Source organism: Spinacia oleracea, chromosome 3 (assembly GCF_020520425.1).
Source record: "Spinacia oleracea cultivar Varoflay chromosome 3, BTI_SOV_V1, whole genome shotgun sequence".
NCBI classification, from domain to species: domain Eukaryota; kingdom Viridiplantae; phylum Streptophyta; class Magnoliopsida; order Caryophyllales; family Amaranthaceae; genus Spinacia; species Spinacia oleracea.
In genome coordinates, this window is record NC_079489.1 from 117,482,900 (window position 1) to 117,493,954 (window position 11,055).

An 11,055-nucleotide genomic window follows, 5' to 3' on the forward strand; every position below is an offset into this window, starting at 1 on the left:
CAAACCGCCCACTCTCTCTCATCAAACCGCCCACTCTCTCACTTCAAACCGCCGACTTTGCTCTATAAAACCTACAATTGCAGTTCAAAACCGAAATTCAGAGATAAAAAGAAGCATCGAGGCGGTTTAGAAAAATCCGAAACCCTAGAAATGGATGTTTATGATGAACTGAAGCTCTCTAGAACAAATTTTGGATTCAAAAGAGGAGGAAAGAAAAAGTAAGTATAATGTCTGCATTTTTTTTATACTGTACATAATTTTTTCGCATTTATTGGAAATAATTTGATTTTTTCACATTTACTGGAAATAATTTGATTTTTTGTCAGAAAAAGGAACAATCGAGTGGAATCGAGCAATGCAAATGATGTAATGTAAGTGAATTTAAATGTTATAAACGTGTTCTACTTAATTTAGAAGTTGTATGTGAATTTACAAGTACTTCAGTAACAAATTGATCATGTTCATAATTTTTTACCAGATGTTCATAACCGTTACTATGAGATCTGAAGTGTCGTTGTCTTATATTGTCATGTTTCTATTTTTCGAGTGAACATGTTCATATTTTATAGCAAGATGTTCATTATCCTTTACAATAAGATCTGAAGTGTCACTATCTAAATATTTTCCTGTCTAAATATTTTCCTGTGACTGTCGATATGTTCAAAATGTGAAACCACGTGTTAAAAATTTGAAATCACATGTTCAAATTTGAAACCACTATAAGATAATTTGAAGCCAAATGTTCAAGAGCACCTGTTCAATATTTGAAACCACATGTTCAAAATGTGAAACCACATGTTCAAATTGCGTATAATGATTTTTTTATTTGATTTCTTTTTGCAGATATCCGATACCGTTGAATTATGTAAAACCAGTGACGGCAAATGAATCATATACTGAAACGTGAGTGCATTTGCATGTTAAAAACTATATGGTCGTTGATCATTATAAGAAGCTAATAGTTATTTTTGCAGTCTCGGGAGGATTAAAGAAGAAGAAAATATTCCATTAGCACCCGTACATATCAAAAGAAAGGAACGAAAATGCAACTACTTCAAATGTGGTGGATCCAAATCTTCTGAAAAGCATAAATGAATCACATGTTGAGGAAACCGTGAATGATGCTTATGTAACTATTTATGATCACTTCTATAATTAGAATATACATATTATCAAATGTTGTTGTTGCTATATGCATTATTATTTTAAAATGTTGTTGTTGCTATAGGAACCCTCAACCAAAGAAGCAGATAAATTCAAAAATCATATTTAAATTTGGTAGTAAAACTAATAAAGAGGATGGAAATGTTAAAGCTCCGGCTGAAAAAGTTATTGCTTCGGTTCAAACGGCTATAACTCAGGAGGAAGATGTTACATATAAAAGGTATCAAAATTGATATGTTGCACTAATACTGATAGTTCAAAAACACAGAAACATGCTAATAATATCATATACTTTTGGCAGGCAAGACAATGATGATGGTATGCATTCTGCTAGGACATCAATTCTGCAAATTAATGAAGCATGCTAAAAATAAAAGGCATTTTCAGCATAACCATCATAGGATAATGATGTCCCCTGGAAGGTAATAATTTGATCATGTTATTACTCTCTGAATAAAAAAAAAATCTATTGTTGTTGTATTCAGGTTTGTGGTGTTCAGTTTATTAAGGATCATGTTCAACTTTTAAAATCTCATGTTCATATTTTAAAAACTCATGATCAATTTTAACTTATAAACCAATGATATTAAGTATCATATTCATCTTTCTAAGTATCATGTTAACCAAATTAAGAATCATGTTCACTTGTGTGTTATTCCACTTCTGTGTGTTGTTTAACCTTCATGTTCAACTTATATAAACGCATATTCAATATATCAAGTTGCATGTTCAACTTATGAACAAATATTATTCAGTTTCACAAGTTTTAAGAGTCATATTCAATTTGTGTGCCGCAGGAAGGAAATGGCTAGTTCTTCTAAAATAGCATCGATAATAAGAAAGCGACAACTACAGAAAAAAGTTGATTTAGATATGGAAGAATTGGTATTGGTAGAATCTTCTAGAGCTGAAGCAGAAGAAGCCGAAAAAGGAGAAAAAAGGAAGTTGAAAGTAAAAGAAAAGAGGAAGATGAAAGAAAGAGAAAAGAAGAAACTGAAAGGAAGATAAAAGAGGAAGTTGGAAGGAAGAGAAAAGAGGAAGCTGAAAGGAAGAGAAAAGAGGAAGTTGAGACGAAGAGAAAAGAGGCCGAAAGAAGAAAAAAGAGGAAGCTGAGAGGAAGAAAGCTGAAAAACTAGAAGCAGATATAAAGAGAAAGGAGGCATCAACAACTAAAAAGGAAGCTGCAAAAAAGGAAGCTGGAAGAAAGAAGGCTGAAAAGGAAGCTGCGAAATTGGAAGCCGAAAAAAAGAAGTCTGAATTGGAGGCTGCAAAGAAGGAATTGGAGAAAGGAAAGGCAGCCTTTATGAAAAATTTAAAGAAGGCTGATGATAAATCAGTGAAAAGGAAGCATGTTGCTAATAAGGGGCAGTTCTCTTTCGAAAAGAGAACAACTCGGAGTCAGCAAGCTGCTCAAGAAGAGATGGAGACTCCACAAGACATTGAGATGGAGGAAGGTGAGAATGACACCGCATCTGAAGATGATGATGAAAGAGATGAGGATATTGACATCACACAATCTTCAGAGAATTCTGAAAGGATCAGGACAACGACAATATCCTGACAGGTAAAGAGGATGCACCAAAAAAGCTGCAAAAGCCTCCAATTTCCAAAGTTGACAAGGAGGGAGAGAATAAGGATAAGGATACAAAGAAGAAGAAGGAGAACAAGACATGAGTCAAGGCTAATCATACAACATTTATGGAATGGGGTCCTAAACTAACCGATGATCAAAGAACCGTTATTCAAGAAATCGGGTTAGGACCATTGCTAACTGTTAATCTGCCACAAAATGATCAGGTGATTTCCTAATTTTTAACTTGATATTATTCTTTTTTTTTGTGTTTTGTGGTGTTGTTGTTGGGGTTGACGTGGATGTGTTTTTGATTTCATGTAATTTATATATTCATTTTTTAATTCTTCATGTTCAATATATTATCTGTGATGTTCAAATGATGATGTTAATAATAGAGATGTTCAACATATAAAAAATGATGTTCTATACTTATATATTTTTTTAATTTGGATGCAGGCATTTTCTTATTGGATTCTTGATCAATATGAAGAAAATTCTTCAACACTGTACCTACCGCGTGGAAACACAATCAGATTGGAAGTGGAAGATGTACACATTGTGTACGATCTTAACATGGGGGCAGGAAGATCATCGAGTCCAAGTATGTACAATGATACGGAGGAATACTCCAATTTTCTCACACAATGGAGAAACACCTGGAATATGAGAACTGGCGCCCCTACTGTTTCAAAGATTATTAAGCGATACACCTCGGATGCTGCGTTCAAAGACTGGGAACCGCATGACAACTTCATCACTTATTTCTTAGTGGTTGCTGTGAATACTTTCATGAAGTCCAGTCAAAGTACTCAAGCAAACTACAGGTTTATGTTCTCCATGATGCATCGCAACGAAATCAGTAATTTGAATTTCTGTGAATATGTGCTTTCGAGTTTGGATGCTACAATGGATCACTGGAAGAAGAACAAGAGGAGGATTTTTCAAAGGAACAATGCCTTTCTTACAGGTATTACTTATTTCTTGCATGATGTTCAACATTTAATGCATCATGTTCAATTATGTTTTACATTCTTTTATAAAAAAGTTGCATGTTCAAGTACATACCTGTTAATGCTCATGTTCAACTCTTAATCCATCATGTTCAACTTTTAATCCATCATGTTCAACGTAATATCATGTTTAATATTATGCATTGTCACTGCCAGATCTAATGTTCAACTTTTAATTTATCATGTTCAAAAAGTGCTGATACTAATACATTGATTTCTTTTTTAGCGTAGCTGTTCTATTTCGACCGAGTCATGAAGAAAAGAGTAGAAAAACCAAGAACATTTCCCATCATCTCAACTTGGACCAAAAAAATGGTCAAAGAGAGGATTATAGAAGAAAAGAAAGGTTATGGACTCGGCCGAATTCTTGGCAGAATACAATTGCCGATACAGGAAGGGCCACAACAGCAAGTTCAACAACAACAAGTTCTACAACTGGTGGAACAACAACAAGATCAACAACAAGTCCCACACGCACAAGTCCAACAACATGTTCAAGGAGAAGCACCTCATGTGCAAGGGCAAGAAAATCCAAAGGTAAATATTGGATGTTAAACTTGATAGAATTCCTTATTGAATTTAAGTTGTTGAAATATTAACAGAATTACTTTTATTTACAGGAATTTATGTTGGATTTCATTACATTGATGAACAGTTTAGGTGCTAACTTGTCAATGTTGGGCACAAAACTGAAAAGAGCTCAAGAACTCTTCCCAAACAACAGTTTGGTGAAGAATGTTGAGGAGTTCATGGGGAAAAGGTCATGAGAGCCATCAATTCTTAGCCAAGAAGACGAAATATATGGGACTGATGAATTCTTAATGGCAGTAGCGGAAGCAGAGAGGAAGATTGTAGAAGGAGTTGATAAGGAGAACACAAGAATTGAACAAGAGGAAGCAGAATACGTCCCTTTTAATCCAAATAACCCCTTTATCTTAGGCATAGGCCTAACCCCAGAAGCATCAACTTGAAAAGCCTCGGGAGAAAATGAAGGCGAGGACCTGAACCTCAATCTAGAGATGGGGACAAAAACATAGATGATGTTTTCCTAACACCACAACCTGTGAATGCTAGGCCAATTAGGGATACAGTGGTAAAAATGTGGGGGAAGACACATCAACAATTGGGGGTCACACGGTGACGGTAGTACAAAAAGAAAAGGAAATCTCAGAGCCTACCGATCACAATATCACAACAGGGTAGTATTCAAATCATATGTATCTGAATATGGAAAACTTAATATGATTAAAATATGTAATTATTAAAAACAATGTGTTTTATGTTAATGGTAAATTCGTTTTTGTTAAATGTTCAATTTTTTCTGCTCTATGTTCAACTTAATACTCCTTATGTTCAGTATATGATGTTCAGGATCTTTTTAGGTTAATATTCAACATGATGCAGTTCATATTCAAATTATTTTTGAATGATGTTCATATATTATTTTTGTACACATATTTTTTGGGTGCAGATTTAAAGAAAAGGAAACCTTGTAGCATGAAAAACGGCCTCAACGGGAAATCCTGGACGTACCTCCTTGCTTTAAATCCCCTTTCATGTTCAAGTACAAAGATTTATTCAAGAACGTGGAGAATATGAGAGAAATTATTTCTGACTATGCATTTGGTGATGGAGATATAACGTAAGTACTATAAGCTTAATTAATTGTATCATTATCTTTATCTTAATTTTATTTTCTTAATTTTAATAACATCGGTGTATCAATATTTTAGGGAAGTTTTATATTTTGATGGAAATAACTCGATTGATAGAGAAGAAATACAAAAATTAGGGCATGATTGTTACATAGACAACGTTATCGTTGATGCATGGTCTGCAATTCTAAACGACAAAGGCCCAAAGACTAAGTTCTACTTCTCCACAATTCCCTTTGCAAGTTTAATGTTTTAGGGTTAGAGTTTAATATCATGTTTGGTGCACATTCTGGATATGTTGTTGTATAATTATTGTTTTCAGTTTAGTATAAATAATAAATGTTCAGAATTTTATGACATATGTTCAGAACGTTATTACTTATGTTCAATATGTGTTACAAATGTAGTTGATAATCAACACATTCAGAATCAGTACAGAAACAGATAGCTGGGACACAAGGCTTCATAAGTTCACCCACGGGTTGAAATCTGAAATGAGGGATGTTGGTGTTCATAACCTTAGGACATATAAGGAGATATATATTTCCCGGTATGTGTAAGTCATTATTTTTATTTGTTATGCGTCAACTTCTATGATCGCACAATAGATATTATTGACAATTGAAAGTTGCCACAACATATTATAGTTGCCAAAAAGTACTACGGACACCCAACAAAAATGGTAAGTTCAAATCCAATATATGTTAATTAAATTACTATACATGTTTATTTACATCACTAACATGTTCTTTAATTTTTGAAAATATAGGTAAAATCTCTAGAATATTTCTACAGAATTTAGTGATTTTAGAGGAGGTGAGGGATTGTCAAAGTTCAAAGAGGAACTAATTAAGATGAAATGACGAAGCAATGATGATTCAATAAACTGTGGGGTATACATGTTGAAACATATGGAAACATACACAACAGACCCTAGAGTGAAATCCTGAGTTAAAAACAAACAATGTAAGTTTTTTCTATAATGTTCAATTTCTGTAAAGGTATGTTCAATTTATTATTTTAAATGTTCAATAATTTTTTTAATCTTCTTCTGTGTGATTGCAGTTTGATCGGATAAGGAAATTGAGGATGCATTATTGTGCTGAAATTCTATTGGACAATGGAAACAGACACAAGTACCGAATACAGACTGCTGCTCTAAGAAAGAACAAGTAAAACATGAAAATCCAAAGCTAGATGAAGTCAGGTGGATTGCCTTGGAATTATCGTTGATTTCCTTCCATGCTTGTTTATAGTTTAAATAGATTTAAGATAACATTGCGGTTATGAACATGGATTTGAAATGTATAGTTTGGAACGATTTGCGCATTAAGTACATATAGTTTAAGAATATTTCTGTGTTATATTTTCATTTATTTTGTTTCAATTTAGAATGTTCAATGATGAAGACCAAATGTTCAAATAAAAAACGCTGAAGTAACAATGTTGTAATAAACACATCAAAATGAATCTTAACCCAAAGTAAATTTTTTTAATATGACTCGTAAAATGAGTTGATCAAATGTATCACATAATGATGTTCAACGATAGAAAATGTCGAAAATTTCACAAAAGAAACTTATTTATCAAAATTGGCCATAATCTCATCATAGAGTGATACACGAGCAGCAGGAGAAGTCAACTCCTTGTTAGCGGAATTTGGAGTGCATGTCGAATATATTCCTTTCCTTTTCTTAGATTGAGATCCAAATACACCCTACATTATCAAAAACACAAATATTAGAACAAAATGTTCAAAATTTTCATAAGTAAGACATATATGTTCAAATACCTGGACAAAACATTCCAAAGAATCCACAACATCTGGTACTTCACTCTTACCACAAATATCCTCCTACATATTTCACAAATTCTTATGTTCAGTTAATAAATTGTAATGTTCAAAGGATGAAGCACAATATTCATAATTAAGATAACACCTGAACTAAAGATTGAAAAATTTGAACAACATCCAGTACTACATTGTTACCAGAAATATCATTCTGCATATTACTCCCTCCGTTCCAGATTAGTTGTTACGCTTACCTTTGCACAAAGTTTTAGGTGATAAGTGGTTGTTTGGTTATCAATTTTTATTTTATTGAAAAAGTGGATGTAATAGGAGTTAGTGGGGTATTTTTATAATTGAATGAGAGAGGGTGTGGGGAAAAAAATAATTTAATGGGAAGAGAGAGACAATATAATAATTGTTGGATCATTCCTAATTTAGAGTGTAACAACTAATCTGGGACAAACGGAAAACGAAGGTGTAACAACTATTCTGGGACGTAGGGAGTACAAAAGTAGAAATGTTCAGTTTTTAAAGATTATTGTTCATAATTTTGTAAGTCATATACACACACTAACCTCAACTAATGATAAACCTAATACACGTAACTTTGAGCCAGAACTTGGATGAGAATAAATGAGAAGATTTCCCAAGCCATCAAGCTCCTAAAAAGAATCATGTTCAACTTTTAAAACGGCATGTTCAACATGTAAAAATCATGTTCAAATTTATAAAAGTAAAACTAACCTGAACAAAAGCTTGCGCTTTAGCGTTGACTTTTTCAGCATGTTTTTCAGCATGTTTTCTCCAAGCCTTCTTCTTGTTACACGCTTTTTAAACAATACCCTTAGGCCTCTCGTTTGTCTCACCCTTTTTCCTACGATTTTTCGAATCTTTAATGGATGGACCATCCTTTCCATCATGACCAGGAACATCAATGCCCTCGACCGGCTCCGAAAAATCAATAACACCCCTAACACTCTCAACCTTTTTGCCTTAACAAATCAAAAGCAGTATCAATTTCTACTCTAGATTCAAGGAAATCTTGACAAGATGTAACTAAACGAACAAACTTCCTCATAGTTTGGAATCTCCAAACAGAAGCAGGAACAACATTTGCTTTAGAGAATTGTTCATCCACAATAGTGCTGCACATAGCAGCTTTCGCCCACTTCTTCAAAATGTATTGCTTAGGTAGCACACCAATACAATGTATACTATATATACGAAGAATATGTGAACACAATAACCCCACTTCAGAAAAATGCTTGCATGTACAATTGGCCTCAAATGTAATTTTGTTGAACGTAACCTTATGCCTTATCAAATCATCTGTAGCAGGCTTCCATATCAGATAAACAACTTTTTGTACATCTTCAAATGTACGTTCCTTATTCAATGAAATTCCGTTCAGAAGCTGCTCCTAAAACTTCACATATAGATAACCAATGTACACCTTCCTTGCATGAAAAAGTTTACTAACATTAGCAGCAGCCATATGCCGATTGCCCCTCAAAACACGATAATCATGGTGATTTTCTTTGCTTCACCATGCAATTATAACATCTGAAAACAAGTGATAAAAATCACATAAACCATCTGTCTTCCTCAGCCTATCTTTAATAGAATTATTAGTTGATTCACTCCTTTGAGAAGACAAAGCACCGCCAAAAAAAGAATCCTTAGAATACGCACGGCACCAATGCTCTCTAATCATATACAAATTATTCAACCAAACGTTCTTCTCACACTTATAGCTCTTAATGAATCTGGAAGTTAAATTGAATATGAACATTAGATGTGTAAAGTTGAACAATACATGTAAAGAATTGAACATAAGTATAAAAGTAAATTTACATTGGCCAATAATGTTCAAACTCAGCCACTGTATCACAGTACTTTAACAGATAACTAAACAATTCAGTAAAACCTTTCATAGCTCTCTGGGTAGCAATATTCTTTTTTGAATTCTCTCCAAGATGCCACGCACACAAACGGTGCCTAGCCTCGGGGAACACATCCTTTATTGCAGCAGCGATGGCAGGAGCTTGATCTGTCATTATAGTTTGGGGTATTCCGCCACCCATTGATCGCAAAAAAGACTCAAACAACCAAATAAAGGAAGGAATACACTCATTAACCATGAACCCAAACCAAAAACAACATTGTTGGAATGATGATTCATTCCAACAAAAGGTGCACAAATGATATCATACCGATTTGTCCGGTATGTTGTATCAAACACCAATAAATCACCAAAATATTCATAATCCCTTTTCATCCCACCATCCCTCCAAAAGAAACTAATTAAAGATCCATGTTCATCTAACTCAAAATCGTAATAAAAATCACTTTCAGAAGCTTGTCTTTGAGAAAAGTACCTAATTAACTGATTACATTCTTTACCATCAAGTTTCATTGCCTTTTCAGCAGCCAAAGCGTTGTATGCATCAGCAGTAATAAACCCTAGATTAGAAGATCCTCCAACCTCTTTCTCATTGCACGAAGTAGATCAAACACTCTGCAACCACTGGCTTTCATTGCACTAAAATACTTCAGTTGCTCCTCTGTAATGTCTCTTTGAGACCTAAGTAAGTATCTCTTATCAGCTGGAATCATAAGATGATTGTGAATCATGTTATGCCTCACCACAATCCAAACACCATCCTTGGTAATAAAAAAACTGAACAAAAGCAGTACAACGTGTACGCAATTCAAACCCCTCATACTTCCTCGATGTTTCCTTCTTAACATCTTTAAAACCAGCATTCGAACAAACAAATCTACGCATAATCCACAAACCAGTTCTATGACTAGTCCTAATTAATCCCATATGAATACTAAAACCCTTCCTAAATGCATATTCATTATACATTTCATAACCTTCATCATCACTCCTAACTTCTTTTAGCATTAAATCTGATGTAGATGCTTCTTCAACCACTACTACTTCTTTGGACACTGTCAAAAAAACAGGTATGATATTCAACTTAATGTGTATTATGTACATAATTTAAACCAAATGTTCATAAACACACACTGTAAAAAAAAAAGGTATGACGTTCAACTTAATGTGTACGATGTACATATATTTAAACCAAATGTTCATAATCACAAAGTTCAATACATGTGTTGTAAAAATAACGCAATCACAACAGCCAAAATATTAACATAAGAGAATAGCGAAAATCATGTTCATAATATGAGTGAGATATGTTCAAAATCATCAAAAACAAATCTGGAAAATATTCAAATCATAAAAGAGGATTAACAATTGTTCAAACTAAAACCTAATAGAACAATGAACATAAAAAATCAAATCTAAGAATTATATTAACAACAATTGAATCAAAAACGCAAATACCAGAATCGAAAATAATTTTTATTTAGAAATAAGAGAATCAAAATCGCAAATAACAAAATCAAAAATAAAACGAAACAAAAAATTGAATAAAAACTCACATTCCTTCATCAACGAAGAGAGTATTGAAGAATTATCAGCATTAATTTCAGCAAGTATATCATCAATGGAAGCTTTTCTAGTAAAATCAGTAACAGAGCATAATGTAGAAAGAGAGGAAGCCATGGCTGATATTTTGATCAACGAATTGCAAGATAAACCCTGCGTGAGGGCAAAAAGAAGAGGAGAGAGAATAGTTTTTGAATGGGGTTGATTCAGCGTGATCAGCGTGATCAGTAAGCAAAGAGAAAGACGGAAAAAAGGAAAGAATTCTGATGCTAAGGAAGGAAAGTGAGATTGGAGCTGAAATAAGCAAAACAGCATCGTATTAGGTCCTATGCATGCTGAGTTGCGTGCATAGCTATCCAGCTAAAAATATGGGCAATTGGTAGTACCAATACATA

General features: G+C 33.6%; 3 protein-coding genes across 3 annotated transcripts; 1 reads left to right on the forward strand and 2 right to left on the reverse strand.

The window, feature by feature from the left end:
• Window positions 1-4,059: 4,059 nt before the first annotated feature.
• On the forward strand, window positions 4,060-4,514 carry LOC130470020 (uncharacterized). The gene is made up of 2 exons (XM_056839573.1): window positions 4,060-4,284; window positions 4,368-4,514. Exons 1-2 carry the CDS (start codon window positions 4,060-4,062, stop codon window positions 4,512-4,514), a joined length of 372 nt encoding a protein of 123 aa, XP_056695551.1.
• Window positions 4,515-6,981: 2,467 nt separating this feature from the next.
• On the reverse strand, window positions 6,982-9,251 carry LOC130470021 (protein FAR1-RELATED SEQUENCE 5-like). The gene is made up of 7 exons (XM_056839574.1): window positions 9,049-9,251; window positions 8,756-8,960; window positions 8,179-8,614; window positions 7,939-8,021; window positions 7,770-7,856; window positions 7,195-7,257; window positions 6,982-7,119 (listed from the first exon to the last, which is right to left on the reverse strand). Exons 1-7 carry the CDS (start codon window positions 9,249-9,251, stop codon window positions 6,982-6,984), a joined length of 1,215 nt encoding a protein of 404 aa, XP_056695552.1.
• On the reverse strand, window positions 9,251-10,777 carry LOC130470022 (protein FAR1-RELATED SEQUENCE 5). Its single transcript, XM_056839575.1, has 4 exons — window positions 10,654-10,777; window positions 9,921-10,152; window positions 9,680-9,874; window positions 9,251-9,572 (listed from the first exon to the last, which is right to left on the reverse strand). The coding sequence occupies exons 1-4, from the start codon at window positions 10,775-10,777 to the stop codon at window positions 9,251-9,253; spliced, it is 873 nt and encodes a 290-aa protein (XP_056695553.1).
• Window positions 10,778-11,055: the final 278 nt, after the last annotated feature.

What these genes read in the sequence shown, in the direction of transcription:
- LOC130470020 (XM_056839573.1), top strand. Translation starts at nt 4,060, where the DNA reads ATGGTCAAAGAGAGGATTATAGAAGAAAAGAAAGGTTATGGACTCGGC. An exon ending in AAGGGCAAGAAAATCCAAAG is followed by an intron (nt 4,285 to 4,367) that starts GTAAATATTGGA and finishes TTTTATTTACAG; the next exon opens with GAATTTATGTTGGATTTCAT.
- LOC130470022 (XM_056839575.1), bottom strand. Translation starts at nt 10,777, where the DNA reads ATGGCTTCCTCTCTTTCTACATTATGCTCTGTTACTGATTTTACTAGA. An exon ending in CTCTTCGTTGATGAAGGAAT is followed by an intron (nt 10,153 to 10,653) that starts GTGAGTTTTTAT and finishes TTTTTTTGACAG; the next exon opens with TGTCCAAAGAAGTAGTAGTG. An exon ending in CTTCGTGCAATGAGAAAGAG is followed by an intron (nt 9,573 to 9,679) that starts GTTGGAGGATCT and finishes TCAGTTAATTAG; the next exon opens with GTACTTTTCTCAAAGACAAG.
- LOC130470021 (XM_056839574.1), bottom strand. Translation starts at nt 9,251, where the DNA reads ATGACAGATCAAGCTCCTGCCATCGCTGCTGCAATAAAGGATGTGTTC. An exon ending in TGATTTGTTAAGGCAAAAAG is followed by an intron (nt 8,022 to 8,178) that starts GTTGAGAGTGTT and finishes TTGTTTAAAAAG; the next exon opens with CGTGTAACAAGAAGAAGGCT. An exon ending in TAGGTTTATCATTAGTTGAG is followed by an intron (nt 7,258 to 7,769) that starts GTTAGTGTGTGT and finishes TGAAATATGTAG; the next exon opens with GAGGATATTTGTGGTAAGAG.